At 42.8% G+C, this 15,500-nt stretch overlaps 1 protein-coding gene across 3 annotated transcripts in view; it reads right to left on the bottom strand.

The window, feature by feature from the left end:
• The window catches only part of SLC12A4 (solute carrier family 12 member 4), a 49,695-nt gene that overhangs the window by 11,576 nt on the left and 22,619 nt on the right, over window positions 1-15,500 (bottom strand). For all 3 annotated transcript variants that reach the window (XR_009819764.1, XM_062007915.1, XM_062007916.1), the window contains exons 4-13: window positions 10,215-10,361; window positions 9,591-9,645; window positions 9,120-9,250; window positions 8,425-8,666; window positions 6,376-6,590; window positions 5,233-5,397; window positions 5,051-5,149; window positions 2,939-2,996; window positions 530-704; window positions 29-147 (exon numbers count right to left, since the gene is read on the bottom strand). Coding sequence is in view for 2 of the 3 variants with exons in the window: in XM_062007915.1 (XP_061863899.1) it covers window positions 29-147; window positions 530-704; window positions 2,939-2,996; window positions 5,051-5,149; window positions 5,233-5,397; window positions 6,376-6,590; window positions 8,425-8,666; window positions 9,120-9,250; window positions 9,591-9,645; window positions 10,215-10,361 (1,406 nt within the window). In the remaining variant the exon portion in view is untranslated. The remainder of the gene's footprint in view (window positions 1-28; window positions 148-529; window positions 705-2,938; window positions 2,997-5,050; window positions 5,150-5,232; window positions 5,398-6,375; window positions 6,591-8,424; window positions 8,667-9,119; window positions 9,251-9,590; window positions 9,646-10,214; window positions 10,362-15,500) is intronic.

Below are 15,500 nucleotides of genomic sequence, written 5' to 3'. Positions count from 1 at the left end.
CTCAAACAGTGACCAGCCCGTTTCTTACATTGAGAGAATTGGAGCCACCATGTCAAGCGAGGCAATGAGGATTCCCAGCTCAGCGATTAATGCTGTTAACAGAAGAGCCCATGTTGGTTCACCATTTGCTTTCCCATGACCAAATATCTGAGGAAACAGAAACACTAAGCACATCTTCCAAGTATTTCATCAAGTTATAATGACTTTCCCTACATATTTTTTCTGTAGACCAAGGAGTCAAATTATTCTAATGGCTTTCTGAGCTTCAATGAATTAGATGTGAGACTTCTTTATAAAATTACCATATATGTCTATTCAGACTCCTTTAAAAACATCCCTAGTTTTTAACAAAAGCAAACAAAGCATGCAAATGCAAATGAAAGGCACTGGCCTTTGCTTCAGTGCTGTGCAAACCAAGGAAAGTAAAGCTGAGTTCCAAGAGCATAAAGGCAATCAGATGATTATTTCCTAGGCAGAGAATGCCTTTTGGGTTTTGTTGTGTGAGGTGTTTTCTTTAACATGTACAAACCCAGAGGAAAGGAATGATGTTGTCCTTTGCTATCGCTTGCAGCAGCCGGGGGGCGCCGGTGAGGCTCTGTAAACCTGCTCCGCAGGTAGAGAAGAAGGACCCGATGACGATGACCCATGGCGAGGGCCACGACAGGGTGCCCACCACCAAGTTCTTGTTCACAGCATCGCCGTACCTGCAGAGAGGGGCAGGGGGACACTCGTGTTTTGACATGCTGGTTCACCTCAGTCTGGTTTAACATGTCATTTAAATAGGAAAGATTTTCTTGATTAGGAAATGTAGGGAATAAACAATCTGAGTTACTTTGAATACACAGCTAAGAAGTGTCTGTAGCCTCATTTCAACAACCTGAGCATTTTCTTTTGATTATGTATTACAAATCATTATCACAACATTATTTTCTACTTTCACCTAGAAAGATGGAGTTCTTAAGTGAAAAAAAGGTGTAACATTACAAACACCCAACACAGCCCAGTGTCAGACATCTCTACAGGTAACTTCGGGATTGTTTAGGTTGGTTGACTGGTTTGGCTTTTTTGCCCCACACAACACGACCTGCTTTAGAGCAGGAAGGCTCTTCAGAGGGCCCTGGCCAGGCTGGAGCTATGGGCCAAGGCTTAATGAGGCCAAGAGCCAGGTCCTGCTCTTGTACCACCCCAAGCCCAGGCAGCTCCAGGCTGGGGCAGAGCGGCTGGAAAGCTGCTGTCAGGAAAGGGCCTGGGGGGGCTGGTGCCAGCGGCTGAACAGGAGCCAGCAGCGAGCCCAGGGGGGCAAGAGGCCAAGGGCAGCCTGGCTGGGATCAGCACTGGGAGGGCAGCAGGAGCAGGGCAGTGCCTGTGCCCCTGTGCTGGGCCCTGGGGAGGCTGCAGCTCCAGGGCTGTGTCAGTGCTGGGCCCCTCACTCACTGCCACAGGGACACTGAGGGGCTGCAGCTCCAGGGCTGTGCTCAGGGCTGGGCCCCTCACTCACTGCCACAGGGACACTGAGGGGCTGCAGCGTGGCCAGAGCCGGGCACAGAGCTGGGGAAGGGGCTGGAGCACAAGGGGCTGGGGAGGGGCTGAGGGAATGGAGGTGTTGAGCCTGGAGAAGAGGAGGCTGAGGGGAGCCAGGAGCACTCTCTGACACTCCCTGACAGGAGGCTGCAGGGAGCTGGGGGTTGGTCTCTTCTCCTCAGTACAAGTGATAGGACAAGAGGAAACAGCCTCAAGTTGCCCCAGGGGAGGCTGAGATTGGAGCTGAGGCAGAACTGTTTCCCTGAGAGGGGTGTCAGCCCCTGTGCCAGGCTGCCCAGGGAGCTGGGGGAGTGCCCAGCCCTGGAGGGATCCCAAAGCTGTAGAGCTTTGAGGTGCTGATGGCCACAGGTTAGTGGTGGGCTGGGCAGGGTGAGGTGAAGGGTTGGACTTATGATCTTAAATGTGTTTTTCCAATCAAAATGATTCTATGAACCATATTCACAAGCACTTCATTGCTTGTCCAATGGAAAGAGTCCATCAGAGTTCCATCAATGGGAAGTTTTCAGAAAAAGCACTTTAAACTCTAGTACTGGGAACACTGTTGTTGGGTTTACAGACAGAACTCTTTGACAATAAGTAATCCATGGGCTGAGACAGTCGATAACAAACTTTGCCCACTTACAGATGTCTGACTGGGTTTCTATGTAAGAAAATTATCACAAATGCCACAAGGAAATACTTCCTATGAATACCACTATGAGCAACACAACAGATACAGATGTAGATGTGTGCTACCTGTCTGTGTTTGTAGGTCAGAGAATGTACATTACACTGACTCAGGGGACTGTGATCAGTAAGCACAAGAAAGATCAGAGCAACTTTGCAAGCTATTTGCTAACCTACTGTAAGCTGGAATAATAATTGCAGCTATTTGGCATACACTACTGATGTCACCAGTACAAAAACCAGCAGTAGTACCTCACACAGCAATAAGCCAGAAAACAGTTTGCAAAGAGTAATTTTCCCAAACTCAATAATTAAGAACAAGAGGACAGCAAACAATCAGGTTCATCTGGAGCAGAAAAAAAGAATTTTTTGTTGGTTTTTATCTTCTCTGAAAAGAGAAGGAAAAGTAGAAATCTCTAGTTTACTATAATTTCCTGTTAGGGATCTGGTTCTTGAATGAGTAGCCCTTGAAACAGAAATGGGTGCATTAGCACAAGACAAAATAGGACTGGGGTGGGTGGGAAGGTGGAGGAATTAAGACATAGGATGGAGGCAGCCAGGCTAAAATATATCAAATCAAATACAATTGTTTACAACTGACATACAAATAGAGTTTAAAAGGCCCCCATAAGTCAAAGCCAAAAAAAAAGGGGTGAGGGGAATGTGACAAGATGGGAAAGAACACACCTCCCCTAAAAAGAAAGGAGAGCATTAAATCTGTACAACTTACTTATCTCTCAGGACTACACCTTCTATGCAGGCTCCAAATAATAAGACACAGCTGAAGTCTTGAGTACAGAGTGTGCTAAGGAAACAGGATTTATTTAGACGAGGCAGATGAAAACAAGCAACAGAAAACACCATGGAAAGTTTGAGATGTGCCTCTGTCCTGTGGTATTCACACTGCAGCAGGTCTGTAAGCATGTAGTAAATTAATGTCTCACTGCTGATACATACCTCCTAATGTACAAATGACAAACTTGTTATTCTAAGTTTCAATGTCTAAAATGGATAGTTTGAAATGTTGCAATGAAGGACATAACTCCTAAGGAAACAGTCTTACATGTAAACATCAATTTAATCTGCTGGTATAGAATAGAAATTGATACTTAACTATCTTTATATCCTCTCTCCTTCTCTTGTGTCTGAAGATATCTTGAACATATAGCAAACCAGTATCTTACACTTCCTCATTTTCTGCTGTTTGATGGCATTCACGTCAACAATAAGCCCTTGAATATCAGGTTTGTTATTAAACTGTAAAACTTCAGCACTGGGGAGTACAAAGTACTTTGGGTTTTTTTTTTTGATCTAGCATTACAGTAAACTTTTTGATCTTGTGATTGGAGTTTACACAAACAGTTAAATCCTAAACTCTACCCCTGGAATGCAGTTATAAAACACAAAGAGTAATAGAAGGGGAAAGACTGATCACTCCTAAAAATGATGGTGTAAGCCTTACAGAGGGTGGCACATGAACATCAATGCACAAAGTTACCCACCACGAAATAAGCTTTGAGTTGCAGATACTTTGGGTTATGCCTGTGACCTGTTGTAATATTTATCATGTTCACAGGAAATGCAGGCTTCTTGACACAGGGCCAGTTCCCAAGGCAATGCTGGGAAAAGGCTGTGCTCCTGAACAGCTGGGACAAGTGAGCTGGGATCCTGATTTACAGCTTGGCAAGCTTTAGCAAAGAACAGGTTCAAAACAGCAGCCCTTCCAGGAGCCACCATCTCAGCCACCTGCCCTTTGGGTGGGGTTTATTCAGAGAACTCTCACATAGAATTCTGAAGTCCTTCAAATTAATTTTGATTGTCCTTATTTTTTTTAATCTCCTGTGTTGATAAATTGTAGTTTCAGACACCAGCAGCCAGGTGAAGCTGGAAGACCTTGGTTTCATCTCTTCTCTAGCAGGAGGGAAGAGATTAAGACAGTCTTCCTCATGCAAAGCTCCTGTGGTCCCAAGCCCTGAAAACTTCAGCTGCATACAGAACCCAGTAACTTCAGCTGGAGCAAAGGCTGTTTTCCTCAACACACACTCAGGACCCAGAAATCTGGTAAAAGGAACATCCCCATATATTGCAAATTAAGTGCTCCAGTGTCAGGGGAATCACGTGGGAAATGATGAGTTACTCACAGCTACATGGAGCTGACTGCTGAGCACCATGTTGGTAACACTTCCATGTGCTGGGGATGTGTCTGAGAACCATGGAACAGCATTGAATGGGTTAAAAATCAAGGGGAAAAAATCCCCATCCTCACAATCCTGTAAGCTGATATAAGATGATCTTGTTTCACTGACTTCAAAACAAATACATTAATTAATTGGTGCCAGTGAGCAGCTCTACACAGCCCTCCCCATCCCAAAACACTTGGGGAATACCTAGTTTGATTTCTAACTCCAGTTCATCCTGCTCTAAAACACTGCCCTTGAAGAAAGCCTATACCTCCTAATGTCAAACTAAAAGGCATTTTTGGCTGGGACAGAAATTTATGGTCTCTCCCATTTAAAGCCTTCCATCATCTTAATGCATTCTAAAAATATATATACCTGTATTCCACCAGCCTGAAAAGCTACAGACAACTGTGTAGCAAAGAAAAGCAACAGAAACGCAAAAGAACAAAACAAACCAACGAAAAACCACAAAGAGGCGGATGGAAAACAACAGGATCATAATTCAGATGCTTTCAGCTGAAGGACTGGTTGCTTATTTCCTCCACTGACCAATCAAACTGACACTGATCATTTAGTCACCTGAAAGCAGTTCCACAGATCAGATACACAGTCACTCATCTGAGCCACAACATGCCAGGGCTGTGCTAATTTTAAAAGGATACAGACTAGTGATGTGGTGACAATAGCAAGAATGGTTCCAACAGGAATGGATTTCTGTGCATCTTTGAGGTCCCCTGATCTGTTTGAACCAGCCATGATACCTGAAAATACATTCTGGATGTAAGATCAAGAGAGGTAAGAAAGCTCAGAGACCTGAGATGCACCTTGGTCCCAGCGTTCTCACCTGTCACTGATGGGAAGAAGATGCCAACCAGCACCATGAATGAAGTAGCTATGTCTGAAAGCACATAGAGATGAAGGTTGTTCTTCTGGCCTGCGACATCAACAGATGGATGATGGGCTTTCTCCAGTATCTCTCCTTTCTCCAAATAATTGCTCCATAAGTTGTCTTCAATGACATCATCACACCACAGAAAAGAAAAGCATGTTTCAGTTCAAACCTGTTCTCATTACAATGGGTCTACAGCTGATGATTACAAATTCAACTCATGCAACTCAGTGATCAACACAAATTAAATGCAGGCTTTCAAGGCAATCTGTAACAAAATCAGCAATTATGGATGAATAACCTACAGAAGTCTAAGCACTTTCTATCCTCCAGTATTACTAAAAGTAACACTAACTTCATACCTATTTTAACCCCAAGAAATACAGTGACCATTTTTAATGAGCCACCATAGCCACACATAGTACTCAGAATCCAAGCAGCAATACTGACCAGCTTGACATGATGGGAGAACTACAGAATGACATGGTTGGCATTTGAAATTTCACTGTAAGTGCTAAGTCCATTTTAGAAACTAGACTACTGGTTTCTGTGAAAATGGGGAAACAAGCAGTCAGCAACTGGACAAAGCAACTGCCCTCTGAGGCTCATTTCACGAATGAACATTTTTCAGTGACGTTATAGTCAGGAGCAGCAAGAGGGACGCTATCCTCATAGGAGTACTCCTGTCTTTCAGGACATAACCTGTCTAAAATGGAGAGTCTTATCTCCACAGAGTCCTGAAAAAACTGAAGACCTTACTCCTGTTAGTATAGCTCATAATTATAGCTGCAGGGGTTTGGGCTAGATGATCTCTCGAGGTCCCCTCCAACCCTTAAGATTCTGTGATTCTGATTCTGTGACTTCCTGCTGAAATGATGAGATGTATAAGGCAAATTCAATCCATTTACAGAAGTACTGTGTCAGGACAAAAGCGCCATCTACTATTTTAAATACCTGTTTTTCCTTAATGAAGATAATTTTCTTCACTGTAATAACATTTCTTTAGTCCCTCATTCTTAACCAGCAGGGAATGGTTCAACCCATTTCAACTGCTCAGCATGCCTCCTCTTTAATGGAAAAAGATATATTCTAGTATACCTTTTAAAATGCCACTGGCAGCTCCTGGAATTCCTGCTACCTCAGAGACATTGTTCATCAGGAAATATTCATCACAGTTCTCGGTGGTTAAGTTTGTACTGTGGCAGAAGAGCTCCCAAAGCTTAGAGGCCACAGTAATGTTATCCTTAACGATGGTTTTGGCACAAACATCAAATTGATCTCTTGACAACGTCCTGTTGCCCAACATGCAAATCCTAGACAGGAAACACAAAAGCCAGTGTTAGAACATGGTACTGGGAAAATGGAATCTGCCCTTCCCCATAATTCTTCCATACCATGGGAACTTGAAGTTCCAGTCTGCTACATTTTTTGTCAGCTTCAAAAAGATGGAAGTAGCAGCACAAAGTGTGTATCACTTCCCTTTAAGTGGCAGAAGTATAAAGCTACTTTTCCAGCGACTTGGGGGAGGTTTAAAAAGTTACATCTGTGTGATTTCTTGAATTTGGTAAATTTAACTTAAATAGTGAAAGGGAACGATTAGGCCTCTTTTTTTTTTATTCAGTTAAACAGCACTACTGGAGCAGAAGAGATCTGAAGAACATGAGCCTTACAATTACTAGATATGTAGACTATCTAAAGCCATTTGGAACTGTGCTGTCCCACTTCCTGTACAGCAGCTCTCAAATGACCCCTGACATTTTTGCTTCAGAATTAGCAACAGACCTTTTAACCACAATAAGCAAAGGTTCTTCCTGTCAGAAGATACTATGCCTGATTGCTAAAATCCTCTAATGCCTGTTGTGTTTCACCTAACCACAAAAATAGTTTATTCCAGCATTGAAAGTTCATAACCTACTTTTCCAAAGATGGTTCCACAAGACATGATGGTACAACACAGCAGCTTGCTGCCACTAAAAGTTATTCAGCTTCTCTTGCCAGTGCCAGAAAACATCACAAAACCCTTCCCCTGCTTCTTCCATTTTACTAAGTTTGTTTCACACATGTTATCAATGACTAAAGTCGTGACAGGGCCACTTTCACTGGGTTTGCAGAACTGTGAACTGTAGCTTCAGAGAAGCCTTCCCCTCCAGAATGAAAAATACACACAGCATCTAGTCACTTCAGTAAAAGAAATCCAGCCCAAGGAAGGAGGAGAAGGAAAATGTTCAAGAACAATCCAAAAGATAATGAGGGGGAGGTAGAGACATTGTTTTATTTTTACTGCTGTAAACCTGCCACTGTTGTAAAACATTATAATCATTGGGCCCTAAATAGCTAAAGGGAACACTTGAGGGTTGCAAGTGCTTAGTTATTACAGTCAGAGTATTTTAAGATGTGAATAATTATGCAGACTCAACTCCTGTATTTCCATTCCTTTCATCTCTTGTCAGCAGTATCAGGAAGTACTGTTTGCTTTTCTGGTAAAACACATGTATCCACATTACTGCTGCTTCAGCTCTGAGCTGAAGCAACTGCATTACACATTTAACCACCAACATGCCAAGGAGCACAGGTTCTGTTCAGAGCAGGGCTGCTCAGAGGGCAGACTCACCTGCTCTTAGAGCAAGGGGAAGCTTCCCTGGAGCCTCTGCATGGCCCCACCATCACACCTCCCACATTCCTAAGAGATGTCCCATTTCTCCACAGTTTCCAACCTCACATCACATCTGACTGGCCTGGGGAAAACAGACCTGCTAAATGGCTTCCTACTAACTGCCATAAATAACTCAGCAAAATTCCTTCTGGAATTTAACCCAACAGCTGTAGGCTGAGATACTGGATTGTCTCTGCAGGGAGCAGAGAAATGTCAGCTTCCACCAATCTGGATACTCACCACAAGACTTCATTCTACTGAAACAGTTAAAAGAATGTAACAGGGCATTCATTTTAGCCTGGGAGATTCCTATTCTGTGAGCTCTGCACGTGGAAGACCATCACTGTCACTATATACAGCTAAATAAATCTGAAGTAACTCACAAAACACTGGCTTTGACAATATATCAGGCACAAGTTTTAAGTAACTCCCACTGAACCCCACCTTCCAGACCCGTAGACAAAGCTACACCCCCATCCAGAAACGTTACTCACGGAAACTCAGGTGGATCAAAGATGGACTTGATAGCTCCAGCATAAATGGACAGGATAGATATTACTACGCAGGCCAGGAAGAGGGAAGCAAATTTGTTAACATATTTCACACCTACAAAGACCACCACTGCCATGAAGATGAGGAACACGGTGCCATAGACCCTCATGTTGTTTAGCATAGCACTGGATGCATCATGGGCACCGGATGGATGAAAGATTGCTGCTTGTGGCACGATGTATGTCTGAAAGAAGAAGAAAGCAAGCTGAAGAAACAGGGGAGCAGAACTCTGTCCATATTACTGTGGTGACCTTGTACCTATACTCAAAGCGTAAATCACTTTCCAATTTGCAACATGCACTTCACCAGGAACCTTCAGTTGATAGAAGCAGTCAAGGGATAATCACAGAATGGCAGGGATTGGAAGGGACATGGCCCATTCTATTGCAGTAGCACAACTGAGCCTACTTTATAGACGATGAGCACATTATCTTTGATTAGGGCATACTTCCACTGTGTTTTCAGAAGAGCTTGCATGCTTTCACAAAGCATGCAGCTTCCAAAGGTAAGCACTAGCAGTACAGAATTGACACTGAGAAACTGGAGACCTTCTGGTCTCTACCTGCAAACCTGTACAGGAATGTGGGAAAAGAGCACTGTGGTATTTGCTATTTGCCTTAGAGGCAGTACTACTCACCAACAAAATCTCAATGGCACCAAGGATATACATTGCTCCTGCAAATGTTGTTCCCAAGTAAAAGCACAGTCCTACAGCTCCACCAAACTCTGGGCCTAATGACCTGGATATCATGAAATAGGAGCCACCAGCTACAAAACAAGACAATGAGAGTAAAATTATCATTTCTTTATTGTTATAAGTTGTAAAACACAAACAACAACAACAAAATTATACATGTGTATCTGCTTTTGGGGGGGGCTCAATTGAAGTACCTTTTTGTTAGCACTGGAGTAACTAAAAAGCAAACAAATGAATCTTTAGCCTAATTGATACTAAGAAGAAACACTACAAATGAAATCAGGCTTTGTGTCCTGGCTTCAGCAATTTTCTCAAGCAAATTCCTCTAGAATAAAACTATATGAACAGTTTAAAGCAACTTCAATTTATGGTTTTTTACTCACAAAGAAGAAGTTTGCTAACTACACCTACCTGGAACAACACCATTTGTGGCAATAGCACTCATTGATATGGTTGTCAGCATAGTCTGGGGAAAGCAAGGAAAAGGAAGCAATTCTGTCAATAACATTGTTTTAAAGGGTAACTTATTTCTCCATAAGCAGATCTGCCACTGCATATAAGATACAACATTTTACTTATCCTGACCTGATAGGTCATTATCTGAAAGGAGCAGCAGGAATTTTATCAAGCAGCTCTTGAGATGTTTGCTTGAGCAATGACCACTGCTTTATCAGGTCAAACAATGGGTGTCTGCAGACAAGGGAAGATACAAGAGCACAGCTGTCCCCCTGCAGAGCCCAAACTCCAGCACAGGTTGGTCCAGCAAAGCAGGCAGCCATGGCTTGGGACAGGCAGAGAAAATGGCTGTTTGCTGAACAAATAGCATTTTAATGACTGTACCTACACTAGATACAGTTTGCCAGTATAGAAATACTAGCAAAAACAAGAAGAGGCAGGGGTGAAATCACACAGCTACAAATGTAACAGAAGCACCCAGCACAAATCTGCCTTTTCTTTGCACAATGCAGCTTCCCTACATTTCCCAACAGTTTCACAGAGGTTCTCTCACATGCATGATTTCACCCACATACTTACACAGCAGCAGCAAAGTAAAACAATGAGGAAGGACTGCAGAACTCCAGCCATTCCCACCATCCAGGTCAGCCGAAGAAAGAGAATAACCCCAAAGATGTTCTGCATGCACGGTAAGTACACCCCCATCAGGGTGCCCATGCTGGGTGACTGAAAGAGAAAGGTAATTGACTGGAATTATTCAACTGAGAAACTCAACAATTTCAGGTTTTCAAATGGTAGAAACATAGGTAGACACACAAAATACTGTAACAGAACACAGATGTGTCTGTTGTATTGTAGAACCACGGAGTTTCTAGTGTGAAAGCTGCCTTGTGCTGCAGACCCCGAGTAAGGCAGAATCACAGAACAGTAAGGGTTGGAAGGGACCTTTAGAGATATCCAGCCCAACCCACTGCTAAAGCAGGCTCCCTTCAGTCAGGGGGCACAAGAAATGTGTCCAGGTGGCTCTTGAAAAATCTCCCTGGGCAGCCTGTGCCAGGGCTCCCTCACCTCAACACCAAACAAGTTCTTCCTTGTTTACAAGCGGAACGTTTTGTGTTCCAGCTCACGCCCAGCTGAAGCTTATGCTTAAGATCCTACCTTACTCCCCAGAGTTCACAAATTAGTTTCAAGGACAACATACTTTTGTGATGTTACAACTGGAAAAGACTCATAAGTGATCTGGAGACATGCAACATGTAGTTTCTTCCATTTCATATATTCCATGTAAACACAATTACTCTAACCTTTCCCACGTTTAACGTCAGCATCAGGCTCTCAATTACTTCTGACAGGGACTGAGAAATCACAAGTTAATTCTGTGACTTCACAGGAAATGCACATGACTGGCATTCCACATAGCATCTTGTAGAACTCTCCTTTGCCCAAACACTTACTGTCAGTGGGCAGTCAGATCCAAAACAATGACATCAAAATGCTACTGATAAGAGGTTTATCTCAAGGCATACACAAGTGTTCCCTGTGTTGGGACACCTGGCACCAGTTCAGAGGCCCCAGTCCCTGTGGTTTCCTGGCAAGACATTTAATTCCTGCTTCTTTATGAGGTTTTCATTTGCATTTAGAATTACACAAACACAGGGGGAACTGAGAGTGTAACTTCTCAAAGGCTCCTCTCTTTTCATACTTCTTTCTATAAATAAACCTGAATTCCAAAATGCATTGCAGAAAGACAGCATTTGAAGAAACCCATCAGTAACCATCTAAATGAGAAGGGTAGCAAAGAGGTGATACTTGTTCAAATGTGACTCCACATAACGTTAACTAGATGCAAAAATAAACAGGTCACACGCTCTCTTATAGACAACTTAGTCACGAATCAAGAGCAACAGGACTTCAGGCAAACATGTTACTCTTCAAGTAATAAAATGGCTGTCAAAAACTTGGTTCTTTGTTTTATTAACCAAAGCAAAATCCTAGAAAAATCAAATGGTTCTAAGATTATCAGGTCAAAATGAGCAACCCAGGAATTTAGTGCTTCAGCCTGCAATGACACGTTACAATCCACAATTTCCTCATCCACATGACGAATCCGACCTGTCAGAGATGAAAGAAAACTGGGCCTAACAACAGGATCTGAACAGTTCTTTGTTAGAAATGTCATGAATTGCCAACTCAATTTTTTAAAGTCAGTGTTAAATTCCTTGTGTGATTAAAACTAAAACAGATCAAGTAGCTTTTCCCCATGCATCCTTCAACTCAAGTGAGCCTCTTGAAGAGGGCAACAGAACCACGTGCCAATGGCATGCAAGGGGCTTCCCCTGCGAGACCCACCAGCCTGGGGCCAGGGAGCTGTTACTCAGCTGCTCCAATGCCACAATACAAAAAAAATCCTTCAAATGTCACCTGCCATTTGTACAAAAATTACCATCCCATAGAACCAACCTGATCAGCTCTGGCAATATTGTATGTAAGGACAAAGGAATTGTTGTCTTCTGATACTGGCAGGAATGACACTTGCACAGAAGTTTCCTGATCAGGGTTAGGTAAGGATTTTCAAATGAGTACTGCAGTGGAGGAAGATCTTCTCAGGGTACTCTTTATAGGGCACCTGTTTCCTAAAGAAGAGGAGGCTTAGATACTTCTGATTCAAACACCTCCGTCTGATTCACATGATGTCTTCACTGCATAAATATTAGCTGAGAAAGCACTAAATATTGTTGCCAGGCACTGGGCAGACTTTGCCCTGCATAAGGGCTTTCCATTGCCACATTAATGTACTCGTTGCCTCCCTTCAATTTCAGAGACATTTCACATAATTTTACCATCTATCTGACCATTCATTTGTCAGTCACTCCCTCTCACAACACCTCTGAGCCCAGCAGCCAGCACCAAGTGGGGGTATCTCAGAGGTAAAGAGAGTTTCTTAGAGTTTGCCATAACTGGCATCTGGGAAAAGGAAAGAAGCCCAGCCTCGTGCTCCTATGCAGGAGAAGCAACTGGAGCACAGTCACTATAGATTCTATATGTCAGTTTTTCAAACTACCAAAGCAGGTGAGTTTTCAGCCCACCCTTTACACATCTCTCAACATCTGCTTCCTTTGCATTCGAGTCCACCCTAGCTCAGCCCTTTCCCATCTTCTGCCCTATGCAGCTTTCCTCTGCTGCTCATAATCTTCTCCCTCTCCCTCTTAAAGCATCCTCTTAGGCATACCAAGTTACAAGCCAACTTCAGCCACAGAGGAAGAAAAATTGTGCATTAGTTGTATAATTATGAGGCTTCTGCAGAGCAGAGCACCCCAGGAAATGCAGAACTTCTGCCCACAGACAAAGCCCAAGCCACAGGATTACTAAGAGTACCTCAGGCAGAAGAGTTTACTCTGGATTTTCTTGCCCCACAGAATAAAAAATACTGCTATGAAAGAATGATCTACGAAAACTGCTTGAACCAGCTTGTTCACAGAAATGTGTAACACCTGTAATTTACAGGGAGTTGACTTTTTAAATAGCATTTATAATCACCAAGTGATACTAAATCAGTGCTGAAGTGTCAACAGAAGGCAATGTGAAATAAGGAGGGTATTATGTACCGTCTCAACAGCTACCAGATGAAGAAAATGTAACACCACGCTGCATGAAGGAAATCAAACACACAGCCATTCTGAAGAGGCTGGCTTAGGTCAACCAAGGAGGGACAGAAAAATCTGGAAAACAGTCTCAATTTCAGTGATGCAGATCATGTTTCTGTTCACTCTAATAAACTGCAGACACATAATTGATACAGATATTGATGTGAGTCTGAAGGACACCACTTCCACTGTGCCTGGGCAATGGGTTATCAAAGCTTGTGGCTGCAGGGCTCAGGGCCATCGATTGGTAACGAGGGCTCTCACTGCTGCTCTGTAGCACGAGGACAGGCTGCAGCACAGAAATGAACTGTCTTGTTAAAGATACATGACCTAAAATAGCTCATCTATTTTTTTTCCATCACGTGACTATTAAGTGCTGTAATACAAGACTGTACTTAAAGATTCAAAGCAACCCAATTTCTGCCCTATGACACAGAGAATTTGATCTGATGCATATCAAACACAGAATGCTGCTATCAAAAATGTTCAATGGGAATGCTGAAATAGGGCATTATGTTCATTCTAAAGTGTTCTGATCTCCATTTGCATCTTCCACAAACTCTCAAGCAATTATTCCAAGAGGAGGGTAGTCACGTCACGTTCAGGTCTCTTTTGGTCCCGTCACTGTAGAAAGCAGGTGCTGACAACAATGACCTCCTGAAGCTAAAGTACATCATTCTCTACTCCTTTAAGCCCCAACTTGGGAAGAAAGACCTCATGGTTTCAATACCCAGCCTTCAGTGCTTTGGGCTTTTTATGTGCATGCAATTGCCTGGTCTGGTTTTTGTGTCTGTGTTTTTTTGTTGGTTTGGATTTTCTGTGTTTTGTTTCAAGTTGTGGGGTTGTTATTTTTGGGGGAGTTGTCATTGAACGGATATGAGCTGGCAGGCAGGGTTCACAAAATGGCATTCACCAAGAGACCTGTCTTACCTGCTCAGATAGAGATCATATATTCATTTACTGAAAAGACTGCTCCTCTCATTCAGTTTTTGAATACCAGCCTGCTCATCCTCCTTGCTCCTTTGTCTCCGAGATGCCAGTTTCAGTGACATGTCAGGACAGGCAGCTTTGCCTTGGTCACACTGGCTGGGTACACACTGCTGAGCATACCCAGCACAGCAGTCAGCAGCCAGTCAGTTAACAACGCTGGCGCTCAAAAACAAAACCTGCCATCATGCTGTTGGGTGTTGGGGTGGATATTCATGCTTCTGTGATAATGCTCAAATGAGAAGGACAAGGTAACAGCAACATAATGATGACTAAAACAGATGTAGAAGAATCCCACTTGCACAGTTTCTGCATCCTTTCAATTCACAGCATTGCACAGAGTTACTGCTTTTGGATTTCCTGCTTTTAAGGATTGCAATTATTGGCCAAGTTCTGTTCCACAAGATGTTTAAAATTTCATATTGCTTATGGCAAGAGAGGGAAAAGAATTTTGAGCTACAGTTATTGCAGCTGATGTAGTTTATCCCAGAGACAGACATGCTAGGCAGAGATCCACTCAAGGAAACAGCAGTGTTTACACAGGAAATATTGAGATATTAACACAGGGTGATACTGTCACTTTTGGAATACCTACCCAACACCTTCTCCAAAAAACATCTGAGAGGACTGTGAGCACACATTGCTGGGACACGGGAAAGCATAACTCAGGACAACCCAGATACTAAGCCCAAACTATTTTGCCACAGAAGCAAAAGGGACAACAGTCCCTTTTTGTGGCAGTAAACCATCTGAAAATACACAAGTGTTTATGTCTACCTAGATGTAGAAATATTAACACCAAACCTTACATGTTACTCTACCAGGGATTCAAACCAACTTCAAATTCTGCCAGTTCTCTTTCCAACAGGCAAGTAAGTGACTAGCCTTCAGATCAGACTGTATTTTACCCTGGTATTCTGGTCAGGCAATTAGTAAGGAAATAAAGAGCAAAAGTGATCAGAGCTTTCTCAAAATATTAAGGACTGTACCTATTGCAGCTCCCTCCATTCTATCTTTGTTAGGGTAATAATCTGGTTTTGATACTAGAAGGCTGAAAAATATTTTAGATTATATAATGACACCATATTGACAACTGATGCCTGACATTACACCACTAAAAGTATGACATAACTCATGCAGCTGACATGTCACTACTTTCCTGAAGCTAAAAACTTTGGACAGATTCAACAATTAGTATAACACCAAGAACCACAGACAAGAAATTCACACTTAA

The sequence above is a fragment of the Colius striatus genome, chromosome 14 (assembly GCF_028858725.1).
Source record: "Colius striatus isolate bColStr4 chromosome 14, bColStr4.1.hap1, whole genome shotgun sequence".
NCBI classification, from domain to species: Eukaryota; Metazoa; Chordata; class Aves; order Coliiformes; family Coliidae; genus Colius; species Colius striatus.
This window is presented reverse-complemented; position numbering and strand designations above follow the sequence as displayed.